The sequence below is a fragment of the Penaeus monodon genome, chromosome 8 (assembly GCF_015228065.2).
Source record: "Penaeus monodon isolate SGIC_2016 chromosome 8, NSTDA_Pmon_1, whole genome shotgun sequence".
Taxonomy (NCBI): Eukaryota; Metazoa; Arthropoda; class Malacostraca; order Decapoda; family Penaeidae; genus Penaeus; species Penaeus monodon.
The window spans coordinates 52,723,374-52,738,373 of record NC_051393.1 but is presented as its reverse complement, the minus strand read 5'-3'; the positions used below and the strand labels follow the sequence as shown (position 1 = coordinate 52,738,373).

Here is a 15,000-nt window from a genome sequence, read left to right as displayed (position 1 = left end):
TATTGCACAAACAGTCATTGCAGCTGGAAATGATTGTGAAATACCTGCACATCGTCACAGATTCAGAAAAAGGAAAGACTGAAGCCACTTAACTGATAAAAGGAACATTGACAAATAGAACTTAATACTTAAAAACCTAACATAAGACAAAAACAAAAGAAAGAAATTATGAAAATAATAACCATTATACCAAGGATCATAAATCCTAATTAAGGTAAGTCTTTAATACGTTAATAATGATAATAATAATAATATTAATAATAATAATAAAAAACACTTTTGAGCAAATGCATTCCTATATAAACTTTCAATTTACATCTTAAAAAGAACACTCGCCTGCAGACACTGGTTAGCAACCCAGTATTCTGAACAGCTATAAAAGAAAAGAGCAATACAGATTTATATTCATTTCTATACATGTATATAATTCTATCTCCTTATCTTAAAAAAAAGAAAGAAAGAAAAAAAATTCCAGTTTTCGACATTTCCTACTGGTATGCTTTTATTCTAGACTGGAGAAATCAGCAGACAAGAAAACACCCACCCCTCTTTATCAAGACGAGAAGGGGAAACAAAATATGAAATTTGTACCAATGCCACTCCAATCTCCTTCTCCCTGATCGCGCACAACGTCACTTCACACTATGGAGAGGTAAACTGTACTACTCTTCCCAGCATAGGGGCAATATACTTTATAATTTGTCCAGAGGCTTAACATCTTTTTCTTCTATCCATCAGTTTCCGTGTACCAAAGTAACGGCAGGTTGAAATGCACCTGCTTGTCGTAAACAAGTGTACTGTGTCTGGGTCAATTTGCAGTAGGTTTCTGAAGGCCTTTCTTTTTCCTTTTCTACAACAGACGTGTTTTATGAAAAAGTAACAAATAATGTCAAGTATATAAAGATATATAGTTTTTATTGTTCAGTTCATTGTAAAATATGCTTGTTTAAAAAATCGTCACAAATGGAAAGAGAGAAAGGGGAGAGGAGGAGGGAAAAGGGGAGGGAGGGACAGAGAAATAAGAAGGGAGAAAGGAAAGAGGGAGAGAAAAAGACAGAAATAACACAAATCCAAACAAAGGCATGAGGTACAGGAAAAGATGATGAAAAAAAAAACACAATAATAATAATAATAACAATAATAATAATAATAATCACAATAGTAGTAATAATAATTAAAAAAAACATAAAACATGAATTCCTTGTCATCATCATCATACACGAGACCAAAAAGGAGCAAAACACTCAAAAATCGTGACGGCCTTCTAAATCAGCCTCGACTCCCTCTACTTCGACCACTCTCTTGACACCAACAAGGTCTTTGCTTCATGAACAGCCTGCATTGCCTACATAGATACATCTTCAGAAGGCCACATTAGTGCTTGGAATATATAAAAATGTATATGCATATGTATGGGTTTGCATGTGTATGTATGTATGTGCGCTGTGTGTACATGCAGACACATACACACCATACATACACATGCATAAATAAGAAAAAAAAAAAATGTTACACTTAACTAAACATAGGGGCTTTCATGTCACTTGATATGAATATTTCTTCTGTGCACAGTTTCCACTTCTACGCAGACGTTAACAGATATACTATAAAGTTACGTGTTCTTGTCACAGAAAAAGATTATTATGAGGAAATGAAAATATAAATCCCAGCATCGTCCTCATCAATATTTGTAGAAAAAAAAAAAAGATGATACCTTAAAATTGTATAATAACTGCAGTAATAATCAAATTTATCAAAGAAAATACAACTGCAACATGGAGCCCAATGCCCATTCGCAGAGAAGTGCGACTTAACTGTTATCAGGAATAAAATCTAGATTTCCTTGGGGTGGGGAATGACTTTCACCTTGAAACACTGATCAACTTAATAAAAATCGTCATAACGCTAATAATATAAAAAGGGGGAGAATGAAGGGGAGAAAAGGAGAGATATAAAAAGGAAAAATAAAGAGAGAGACATAAAACGTTGAATTGCACCACAATGATATAAACAAGGCATGAGATACGACCCCGCCCGCACCCCCCTCTCCTTCGCTTACTTAAATGGCCTACCGTTGTCTTAGTCTGCTTTGGAAACGCGTCAGTCTTACTGCTAATAAACTGATGATTTTTTTTTTTTTATTATTATTATTATTTGCACATGCAGAACTTGTATAACAAAGCACGAAGTGTGAAAATATCTTTCTATATGTAATGTATAATATAATCAACTCTTCACTTTCAACCCTAAACTGAGCCAAATGTTTCGGCATTTTCTCTTCAACTTTTTAACCTCCTCCTCCTCCTCATTATCTTCCGACTTACATCTAATCCATTGCAAAAGAACACTCACTCTCATCCCATGGAAATTAAAGAAAAAGGAAACAAAAGGAATGCCCAGACCCCCACCCCACCCACCCCTAGACCCCTTCCCTAGCCAGCAGGACCTAAATTCCCTAAACTTCTCCATTTTACACTAATCTCCCCACCCCCCTCCCCTCCCTCCCCCCTGCCCTTCGGTCGACGTGAACTCGAGATCTGTCTGTCCTACAGAGGACATTTAACCACGTGTGTTTGCTTTATGAAATCTGTTTTTTTTTTTTTTTTTTTTTCTAAATATATATAAAGGTATTTTTATTTTATTGATTTTTTAAAACTGTTTTTCTATATATTTTTTTTTTTTTTTTTTTTTTTTTTTTTTTGGTAATTTTTTTTTATCTAAATCTTTTCATAACGTTTTTTTTTTTTTACTCTTTATAGTTATCTTGGATACCAACGACTAAGCATTCAACAGCTTCGAGTCACTATAAAATGGCTCCTTGAGGCTCTCAGTATTCTGGTGAAAATAACAATGGCAACATTAATAATATTACTAATAAAGAATATATAATAATGACCATTGCAGTAGTAGTAGTAGTATAATAAAAATAAAAACAATAATAATAAAAATAAAAATAATAATAATAATAATAATAATAATAATAATAATAATAATAATAGAAACAAAACCAAAAAAAATTCAACAAACTTCTTTCTCGAAAGCCCAGCATCAATAAACAATAAGGAACGTCTGCACTGAAAACCTCACAAATACTTGTCCAATTCTGAGCACTGCTGTTCCACATTTTTCATTCCTTAGCGAGAGACACACACAAAGTGCGCTCAGTAAAAAAAAAATAATAATAAAAACATACATACGAAATATGAAAAATGAAAAGAAGTTAAAAGGCGATTTTGTATAAATCTCAGTACGTAAATGCATCAAATGAGAAGGTGTTTTGATAAAATTTCTCTTTTCTTTTCTTTATCCTTTTTTTTTCCACCTCACTCTTATACTTTATACAAGCTAAAAAAACAACCTTAAATACAACAAATACTACAATATAACCTCTCCCTTAACGAGAGACAGAGACAGAGAGAGAGAAAGCTAGAAGGGAGGTTTTTAGTGCACACAAATTTTTACTGATGCCTGCCTACTTCTGCCTGCTTCCTTCCTCCCTTCCTTTCCTCAAGACACATACGCCTTCTACAAACAAAAACAGAAAAAAAGACATAAAAAAAAAAAAAGAAGACAAAATACATTTAAAAGGAAAAAAAAAAAAAGAGTGAGCACACGGGGGCCAATATGGGTTAGAATCGCGTGCGTATGTAGACACTGGAGACGTCGTGCTCCCCATAGCCCAGCCGCTTAGCATGCTTGAAGACCTCGTTGGTGGCAGCAGTGAGGGGCAGCGGCAGCTCCAGGGTGTCGCCCATCAGCATGCCTAGGCGAAGGTCTTTCTGCATGTGCTGCAGCGGCAGGTGTGTTGGGAAGCCCCCTTCGATGATGGCTGCAGAGGGAGAGGCAAGGAGGACGAATGTTATCAAAAGAAGAGACAAAGAAAAAGATTTTTGGAGACTGAGACAAAGAAGAAAACATAACTAAGCACAAGAAGACAAAGGGAGCAAGTTAAAAACCAAGCCCTCATGATTGCAAAAAAAAAATTGAGACAATAGAATGGGAGAACAGGAATAAGACAACCACTGTGAATCAATATCCAAGCTCTCTGACATCCAGCTTTTTTTTCTTTTTTTTTTTTTTTTTTTTTTTTTTTTTTTTTTGTGGGGGGGGGGCTTTGACTAGATGTAGGTTCTGCATACTCAACAGCAAGTATTACCACAGGCTAGATTCCAAAAGTCTCAAGGCTTAATCCATTAGACAGATAACGTCACGTCACACTATGAAAAAATCTGGCTGAGGGCTAGTGACGGGAATAATCAGTCACGGAAAAATCTGGCTAAGGGCTGGGTGACGGGAATAATCAGTCACGGAAAAATCTGGCTGAGGGCTGGGGAGAGGGAATGTATCAAGGTCAAGAAAAATTTGGAGACTGAGTACAGGAATAAATCATAAATAAGCACAAGGGACAAATCAGCATGGAAAAACCTAGCCCTCAGGATATTTCATCACAAAAAAATTGAGACATGGGGATGGGAGAACAGGATGAAAAACGGCACTGAACGGAATAATCCAGTCTGGAAAAATCGCGGGCTGGTTGTTGGAATATCATTCTATGGAAATTGGTGGGGTGGGTGGGGTTGACTAATTAGGTCGAATCAACACAATTTGAGCTAGGCTAGGATAAAGTCAAAAATCCTGAGGACGATAGCGTCATAAACACTCATGGAAAAATCTGGCTGGGGTGAGGCGGATGGGCCATTATGAAAAAAACAACTTAAGGCATAATCTCATGAAATATTCTTAAGAAAACATACATGTTGCAGCTTGTGTTGTCTTACTAATCATGTATCATTTATCAATAGAGATTCTCCTGGGAAATCTATGAACTAAAAAGCTCTGCAGCAAGACGAGTACTTTGTCTCATACTTGGGAACATTAATTGGAATTCTTTAAAGATTTTCCAGAAAACAGCTTAACACTAGAGCACTCACCTTTTCCCTTCTCGATCATGAGTGGACATGCAAGCGAGGTGAGCTCCATGATCTCCATCACATCCTTCTGCTGCAGCCCAGCCCTGTCCGCCAGGGCCATTCCCTCGGCTAGTCCAGCTAGCGTGACGCCTGCCATCACCTGGAGCACCAAATTCATCTTGCTGGCATTGCCCACCTCACCTGCAAAAAGCAAAGCTCATTAGGGTCCCCAAGGTGAAAATGCCACGGAACGCACAGCGGTGAATTTTAAGGACACCGGAGGACTTTGGATGCTTGTACCGAGTGTAATTCTGTATATCTTAGGCATTTTCAATCCAAGTTTAAGTCTAACTTTTCATTTAGGTTTCTATGCAGAATTACTTCTACCAAACAATATTCCCTTTCTTGTATTCCATGTTTTATATACTAAAAACAATCACTACTTGCACTATTACTAAAGAAAGCCTATCTAAAACATAAAGTCTGTCCTCTTTCCATCAAGTATACTCAAAATCAGGCTTGCGACACATTTCTAATGGATAATTTATTTTTTCCCAGACCCATGGATTCACAGCAGGAAGAATAAAAACTAATTGCATCAAAATACATCTCTTCTAGGCAATAATGAGACTGCTGTAGGCCGATGCAACCAAATAGGGGTCTTTAGTAATATCCACCTTGAGTTGTATGCCCCATATGTCTTGGGAAATAATGGCCTTGTTAAAATGAAGCAAATGAGCCACGTAAAACCCTTAAAAAGCGAAATAAAAGCCTTAAACCAACGAGAACGTCCCCCTCGGGCGCGGTCTCACCGAGGTAGAAGGAATTTTTGCCCATGGCCTGGAAGCAGCTCTGGCAGTCGTCAAAGAGCGTTCTGTCGCCCGCTGCCAAGATGACTAAGGTGCCCTCCTCCGCCTGCACTTTGCTGCCCTGTACCTGTGCCTCCAGGTAACGCCCCCCTCGCCCACTTATGGCCTGGGAAGAAGCAGGAAAGGTTGTGGGAAACTGGGCGAGTTAGGGTTAGAATACAATCAGTTCAATTCGTGTCAACATCCACAAAATAAGTACCGTCGAGCCTTTCCTTTGCTTTTGGAGAACTCGCTCACCTCTGCAATGTCCTGTGAGGTCTCTGCGTCAATGCCAGTCATCTCCACATAGCCTTTGTCGGCGGACATTTCTTGCAACACTCCACAATTTCCGAATACCATCTGCAGGTGTGCAACATTAGTATGTAAGATTGCATGTGTTAAAAGGAAATCAGCTAACAGGAGGCAAATGTTCTAATAAAGTGCAATAATAATTATTTGTTTTCACTAAGGAATTACTATTAACATTAAAAGAGCAAATAAATCATTAACAAGAGAGCATGAAGTCAAAAAAAAATTAAAAAAAAAAGGATATACTACAAACACCACTGATTACATATTGGGCCAATTCCAATATTCCATTAATAATAATAATAATAATAATAATAATAATAATAATAATAATAATATAATAATATAACAACAATAACAACAACCACAATAAAACCCGTTCCTTACATTTTTTGCCACCTGCGGGTCGGACACACACGAGAAGGTGATGTCGGCGGCGGCAATGACGTCCGACGGCGTCATCATCTCCTTGGCGCCCGCGTTCACGAAGTCGCCGCACTGCGAACGAGGAAAACACGCGGTCACAACTCCGTGGAAGGCCCCTGGGCGCTCCGGACGGGGAGTAGGGGACAAGGGGAGTAGGGGACACGGGGAGTAGGGGGCAAGGGGAGTAAGGGACACGGGGAGTAAGGGGAGTAAGAGAGAGAGAGAGAGAGAGAGAGAGAGAGAGAGAGAGAGAGAGAGAGAGAGAGACAGAGAGAGAAAGAGAAAGAGAGAGACAGACAGAGAGAGACAGAGAGAGAGAGGAGAGAGAGAGAGAGAGAAGAGAGAGAGAGAGAGAGAGAGAGGGGAGAGAGAGAGAGAGAGAGAGAGAGAGAGAGAGAGACTGAATGAGAGAAAGAGAAAGGGAAAGAGAGAGAGAGTGAGCGTGAAAGTGCAGTTGTGAGTTGAGTGAGTGCATGCATAGATGAGCAAGCAAGGCATCCGGAGACAGACGACTGAGTGATAAGAAACGGCTTAAAATCATCGCTGACCAAACTGGCTGACACACAAACCCCAAGGTGGCACCTGACCACGAGTTTTTCATGATAACAGCAGGCAGCGCACTGGTGTCAGCCACCTTCAGAATAATATTGGTCTGGGAATGGCAATGACGCTACGGATAGTATTCACTGTATTTGTAACACAAAACTGTGATAGTAAAAACAATGCTACTGTTATTTAAAAAGTAAAAGTGATAATTATGATTATAACAATTATAATAAAAAACATTTGTAATAGGAAGCAAACAATATTAATAATAGTAATGATAATGATAATAATCGATCATCATAATAATGGCAATAAAAACAAAATAATAATAATAATAATGATAATAATAATAATAATAATCATTACTATTATTATTACTATTATTATCATTATTATATAATTATAATATTAATTATATAAATATTAATACTCCTAACCACAACCAGTAACAAAAATAATAAAGATAACAGCTTTAGTCATTATTTTTTGCCAAAGAGGAGAGAAGAGAAAGGGAAGGGAGGGAGGGAGGAGGGAGGGAGGGAGGGAGGGAGGGAGGGAGGAGGGAGGGAGGGGGAGGAGGGAGGGGAGGGAAGGGAAGGAGGAAGGGAGGGAGGGGAGGGAGGGGAGGGAGGGGAGGGAATATGAGGGAGGGGAGGGAGGGGAGGGGAGGGAGGGGAAGGAGGGGGGGGGGGGATAAGGATGAACAAAAACAGGAAAAAGGACGAGTATTAGAAAGTGTTTTTTATTGTTATTATTATTATCGCTTTTCTCTTTCTCTGCTTCTTTCTTTCCAACTTTTCCTTCTCCTTTTCATCTCTTTCTTTACATTCCCTGGTCTTTGTTTATTTCCATTTCCTTACGTTGCTTCGCCTTCGCCTTCGCCTTCCCTCTCTCTCCCTCTCCCTCCCTTTCTCTCCTTCCCCTCCCCCTCTCTCTCCCTCTCTTTCTCTCTCTCTCTCTTCCCCCCCTCTCCCCCTCCTTCTCCATGTAACCCTCCCCCTCCCTCTCCCTCTCTCTCCCCCCCTCCTTATCTACCGGTACACTCTGCTCGCTAACCAGCGTCTGTTGCTATGCCTGTACAGGGAGAGAGAGGGAGGGAGGGAGAGGGGAGGGAGGGAGGGAGTGCCAGGCCGGGGTGCCAGGCTGGGGGGGCCAGGCCCGCCCCCCGGCCTGGCACCCCAGCCTGGCACCCCGGCCTGGCACCCTAGCCTGGCACCCAAACTGGCACCCCGGCCTGGCACCCAAACTGGCACCGGCCTGGCACCCCCGAGCGGCTCCTCCCGGGGGCGTGAGCAGCCCTCGGCCGACGTCGCCGAAGCCAGGGGACGAGGCCTGTGCCCGGCGTGGCGAGGGAAAGAAAAAAGGAGCGTGGGGACGCAAAAAGGAAGGGGAAAAAAACCCAAAAGAAGTAAACGAAAAATGAAAAATAATTTAAAATTTTTTTGAGAGCGTAAATAATCAAATGTATCATAACAAACGAATAACGATAAGATAAAACGTATTAAGGAGTTAAAAGCAACAAAAACATTGGTAGGAGAAAAAAATTGCAACAAAAGCCGATGATACTGCAAGACCCGTTACATGAGACGGAGAAGGGGGAGGGGGGGAGCGTTATGTAGAAAGGGGAGTAGGAGAAGGGAGAAGGGAGGGGAGGGGAAGAGGGGAGGTGAGGGGAAGAGGGGAGGGGGAAGGGGGGAGGGGGGGAGAGGGGAGAGGGGGGAGGAGGGGGGAGGGGAGAGGAGAGAGGGGGGAGAGGAGGGAGGAGGGGAGGGAGAGGGGGTGGGAATATACTCAAAATCAGCTTGCAACACACAATTCTAATCAAATTGGAATAATTTTTTTTTTTCCAACCCCATGGATTCGTTCACAGCAGGAAGAAATAACAAAACCTAACTTGCATCAACAATACATCTCTTCTATGCAATAATGAGACTATTGCTGTAGGCCGATGCAACAAATAGGGGTCTTTCGTAATATCCACACTCGAGTTTTGTATGCCCCATATTGTATTTGGGAAATAATGCCTTGTTTAAAAATGAAGCAAATGAGCACGTAAAAACCTTAAAAAGAGGCGAAATCAAAAGGCCTTAATACCAACGAGACGGTCCCCCTCCGCTGACTGGCGCGGTCTCGGACCACCGAGTAAAGGAATTTTTTGCCCATTGCCTGGAAGTCAGCTCTTGGGCAGTCGTCAAAGAGCGTTCTGTTCGCCCGCGTGCCAAGTATTGACAAGGTGCCCTCCTCATCCTGCACTTTGCTGCCCTGTACCTGTGCCTCCATGGTAAGCCGCCCCGTCCGCCCCTTATGGTCCTGGGAAGAAGCAAAACGAAAAGGTTTGTGGGAAACTGTGCGAGTTAGGGTTAGAAATTACATCAGGTTTTCAATTCGTGTCAACATCCACACAAATAATTACGTCGCGCCTTCCCTTTGCTTTTGTAGAACCGCTACTTTCGCTCACCTCTGCAATGTCCTGTGAGGTCTCTGCGGTCAATTCCATCATCTCCCACAATCAGCCTTTGTCGGCGGGACATTTTCTTGCCAACACTTCCACAATTTCGACTATACCATCTGCAGGTGTGCACCATTAGTAGGTAAGAATTGCATGGTTGTTAAAGGAAATTCAGCTAACAGGAGGTCAAATGTTCTAATAAAAGTGCCAATAATAATTATTGTTTTCACTAAGGAATTTACATTAACATTAAAAGAGAAAATACTCATTAACAGAGAGCATAAGTCGAAAAAAAAAAAAAAAAAAAAAAAACAAAGTGATATACTACAAACCCACTGATGGCATATTGGGCCAATTCCAATATTCCCATTAACATACTTAATAATAAATAATAATTATAATAATAATAATATAATTAATATAATATTATAACAACATAACAACAACCACATAAAACCCGCTTCCTTACAATTTTTTGCCACCTGCGGGTCGGACACGACGGAGAAGGGTATGTCCGTCGGCGGGCGGCATGACGTCCGACGGGCGTCTCATCTCCTTGGCGCCTCGCGTTTTCACGCAGTCTCCGCACTGCCGAACGAGGAAAACACGCGGTCACAACCCCCGTGGCAAGGCCCCTGGGCGGCTCCGGCTGGGAGTAGGGGACAAGGGGAGTAGTAGGGGACAGCGGGGATAGGGGGCAAGGGGAGTAAGGGACACGGGGATAAGGGGAGTGAAGGAGAGGAGAGAGAGAAGAGAGAAGAGAGAGCAGAGAGAGAGGTCCCCCCCCGAGGCCAAACCGGGAGGCACGTGGCGCGGGCCGTCAGGAGATGCACACACTGGGTGTAAGCTAGAGAGAGAGCCGAGAGGAGAGAGAGAACTAGAGAGGGAGAGAGAGAAGAGAGAGAACAGAGAGAGAAAGAGTATAAGAGAGAGGACACAGACAGACTGAGAGACCAGAGAGAGTAGAGGAGAGAGAGAGAGAGAGAGAGAGAGGAGTGTGAGAGACGAGAGAGGGAGGAGCAGCGAGAGAGAAGAGAGAGAGAGAGAGAAGAGAGAGAGAGGTGCATAGAGATGAGTGAGACGAGAGGAGAGATAGAGCGAGACTGAACTGAGAGAGAGGATCAGATGAGAGCAGAGACTGGAATAGTAGAAGAGAGAGACGAGAGAGACTGAATGATGACAAAGAGAAAGATCAAGAAGAGCGAGGCTACTGAATGAGAAAAGAGAAATTGCAATCTGCTTCGTGGACGAGAGTGAGACCTGGTGTGAAAAGTGCCGATTTGCGATTGTGTAAGGTTGAAAGGAGGAGGGCGTGATGGTGCCGCACTGGTGTGATAGCAAATAGAGGCCCTGCAAGGGGGCCAGGAAGGTGGTGTGCAGGGCGCAATCCGGTAGTATTTCCAATACAGACGACTGTTGAGGCCTGAGCAAGAACTAAAGGCGCGGAAGGAACCGTGGGCTTTTTGGAAACAGAATCAATGAAAAAAAAAAATCCGATGGCGTCGCTGTCCAGGCGACGCGACGAGGGACAACGGAGGGGGGATACACTCGTGAGCCATGTGAACACAACTCGAAAAAAGCGCACCAGGAAAAAACGGATCTCAACCGAGAACTGGTCGAAAAACAACACGACCCCCAAAGGTTGGCCAACCTGAAACCTTCACACCAAGAACGGGAGTTTTTTTTTCATTCTTTTTTTTATTTTTTCACTTTTTTTTTTTCATGATAAAAGAACACACGAATCAACAGCCACCTAGGCAGCGAGCGCAGTAACGCGCGCCGGCACAGACTGGTGTCCAGCCAGCCTTCAGAAGGAATTAATAAATTGGTCTGAGGTGCGAGAATGGGCTAAGACTGGTACGCCTCCCGTCCTGCCGGAGGTCGTCCTCGTCAACAAAAGACGGGATGCACAAAGAGTGCCCGCGTCCGTACATGCACTAGAACAACAGCTGCCTGCGTTACTTACGGTGACTTCTGGTAGAGTAAACATCACGCGCAGCACCATGCGCCGTCTACACGCAACAAATGACTAGACTGCCACTGTGGATACGAAGTAAACCCTCTAGCGCAAAACAAATGCTAAACTTTTTGTTTTAAAAAAAGAAGTGCAAACAAGTGATATTAATGTGGATTATAACAATTAAATAATAGAAATAAAAAAAAAAAAAAAACACATCCCAAGAATTTGTTAAAATCTACAACAGGAACAGCAAACAAACTAACTGTCGCAATAGATCAGTAATACGATCAACATCAACTACACGATAATATTACACCGAAACACACACACTCCACATAACGGCAATAAATAGAAGATTGACAGAATAAAATACAAACAATAAATAACAATAATAATAATCATTGATGACACAATAACCTAAACATACAAATACACAACATAGCTACACTAAAATAGCAGACTAAGCATTACAAGCAACACAAGAACAACGACGACATTTCTGCATTCACAGTACTATCTGCAATATACCTGATCTTAGAGCTTGCATTTTTTCCATCATTCAAGCATACTCACTGATTATGACAGATTATTTTTCGCAACTAAAAAAAACCACCAACACGATTTTATTGCAGTCTACACTGCCATAACTTCATAACTGGCACTCCTCACTAGTAACTCATTAGCACTTGATATTGTACACATAAACTACATTACTGCAAAAGACATGTTAATTGTGAACTTCTTAATTAATCCTGAAATGTTCATATTTATATAAAAACATGCTATAGGCAATAATGGATTATTCTGAAGACATGAATGGCTTTCTGCAGTGTAAGCGAAGGGGGGGGGGGTTTGTCTATGGACAAAACATATTTCGTGAATTTATTAGTACATAAATATGTTGTTTACATATTCATATATATATATTACATGAATTCTAACATTTTCGTATCATGCTTATTATGTCAAACAAATAGTTTACCTTAATAACAGTAATCCTAAAATACACATTCACCCATGCAAAACAGCATTCTAAGAAACCGTTACTGTTAAGTCCTAGAGTACCTTAGTAATAAATAATAATAAATAATCAATAAATAGGATAAACACAATATAAATATATCATTTTTCACTAATTAATGCTCAACTCAAAATATTCACACACATATTTGTATGGACACTCCACACGTTATTACATACAAATAACATTATATTTATTAAAAAACATAACACAGCAATGCGATGAGATAAATACCTATAAATAATAATAACCCACTCTAAAGATACATCAATATTTTACTATGGAATAAAAAGAGTCAATAGACAATGAACAATATTATATTCATAGATCAACACAGAAATTGCAATGAGTAGTCCGCAGGGAAAGGGATAATACAACACTAAAACTGCATTAATAAAACATACAACCCCAAAATATACACAAAAAACTCTGAGATTAATAGGACAATATTTCAACACTTTGTTATTGGAAATATACTTTGCTCTTCTAACATTAAAATTTACCAATATCTCCTTTCCAAAACGACAATCAGTACTGATCCTTCTGTATAGGGTTTGGCCTAGTGATACTATGTACACGGTTCTGCCGTATCTATAATAAACAACAAAATGGCAATGCACTAATTCCTTGTTCCCACTTCTTCCAAGCATCTTAGAAATCTTTTGTTTTAACAGATAAAATTTAAAAGAGCAATGTCGACTGCCGCGATCACTGAAATATATATTCTGTATGTAATATACATACATACATATAGATATATATGAATATATATATGATATATATATATATCTATATATTGATCGTATATATTAAAGATCAATACCTTTTGTTGTATAAATATACTAAAATATAACTAGATAATTAATGCCATGACTAGCTATCATTGTGGCTAATCACTGGTACTTAGAATTCTACATTAACAGAGAGCGAAAAAGAAACGGAAAAAAAATCATCTGATTATTGAGAGTCGCCCATAAAGCATCGACTTTAGTTCTCTGAGTAACGAAAACCCAAGGAAATAATAATAATCCCATAAGAACCGAGGAATTTGTGCAAAATGAACAGAATATGAAACAGAGCAAGAGAAAAAACGGAGAACCCGCGTGAAAAGAAACCGGGGGGAGTAAACTGTCGAAATGCATGAAGAAATACACAAAAAAAGGCAAATGAAAAGAGCATACTCTAGACGCATAAAACAAAAGAACACCTAAGGATATGATCATGAGAAGAAATGAAAATTTTTTCCAAGAAATCCATTGCAGGCCAAGCAGTGAAAGAACGACGCAGGAGTCATAAATTGAAGAATGTATAGGAGAAATCCTTATTTGGGATATCCCTGAGGAAAAAAATGCACATTAATGTTTTTTTTTTTATTTTGAGTATATTTTGTGTGCCCACCTAGAAAAATATAAACACAAGACTAGAATTTGATGGGTAGAAGAAAGAAGACAGAAGCCAATAAATGAAGAGACGACAAGGAAGAAAAAAACGAAAAGTGTTGAGAAAAGAAATGAGACACTCGGGGAAGCAAACGTGGATCCCGTGGTGTAACGACAGAAAGAGCGAGAGCATCTGGAAATGAGAGGAAGAAAAGCCAACAACGAATGGAAAATAACACATAGAAGAACGACCGACTGTAAACAATGGCGCAACTTCGGAAAGCACATGACGTGAAAAGATTAGAGATGGAGTAAGTGGCATATATAGGATGAGGGATGGTGGAAGGGAGTGGAAGAGGCTGAAAATGAAGAATAGACGGCAGACAGACAGATAGAAGGATTACGGAAAGGCGAATAGAGAGAGAGGAAGGGGGAGAGAGAGAGGAATGTGATAGGTAAGGAAGGAGTGGAGAAGTATGAGAGAGGGAGAGATAAGGAGAGGAGATAGGAGACTGGAAGAATCAAAGAAAAAAAAAACGGCCATCCATGTGCATCAGCGCCTCCCGCCATGCCTCCTTTCCCCTCCGCACAAACCCAGAGGCCATTATTTTTCCCCACAGAGCAGTGAGGGGCCGGTTAAGAGCTCCCCTTAGAGAGCTTAATAGCAAAGTCTCCTAATGCTCCTAGTTGCAGCCACGGACTTGCTATTAGGCCACGCCCTTGTGCTACAGGTCTTACCCTGGAACGTGTCTGCTCTCCTCCATGACTGATTAAAGAAAATTGAATGCTCGGTAATAATTACAAACAGGTTATTATTTTAAAGCAATTTTACCCACGGTATGTGTTTTCAATCAGCGCGTACATGCTCAATAAGATATGATACTTCTGTTAGCGATAGCCAGCCTGTTCTCACCTTTAATATATATGTCATTGTAACAGTATGTAAACACCCCGTTGCTGGAAAGAAATCTCTTCTCACGCCAATCATCCACCACGCAGAAACTGTAAGGCATCAGCGAAGGCCAGTATGTTTACACAATATGCCAGCTTTACATCATCATGAGTCAGTGGGTCATGACTATAACTCACCCTTTGTCACAACATACCCAAGCCCTCTCGCCACTATAAAGTCAGTCAATCACCACAGTAAGT

General features: G+C 40.7%; 1 protein-coding gene across 1 annotated transcript in view; it reads right to left on the bottom strand.

Moving 5' to 3' along the window:
- The window catches only part of LOC119576012 (putative oxidoreductase GLYR1 homolog), a 75,511-nt gene that overhangs the window by 1,146 nt on the left and 59,365 nt on the right, over nt 1–15,000 (bottom strand). Inside the window, exons 3-7 of the mRNA XM_037923539.1 lie at nt 6,455–6,565; nt 6,017–6,118; nt 5,723–5,885; nt 4,932–5,111; nt 1–3,829 (exon numbers count right to left, since the gene is read on the bottom strand). The exon at nt 1–3,829 is cut by the window's left edge and continues 1,146 nt beyond it. Of these exons, the coding sequence (XP_037779467.1) occupies nt 3,630–3,829; nt 4,932–5,111; nt 5,723–5,885; nt 6,017–6,118; nt 6,455–6,565 (756 nt within the window). The 3' untranslated portion in view covers nt 1–3,629. The remainder of the gene's footprint in view (nt 3,830–4,931; nt 5,112–5,722; nt 5,886–6,016; nt 6,119–6,454; nt 6,566–15,000) is intronic.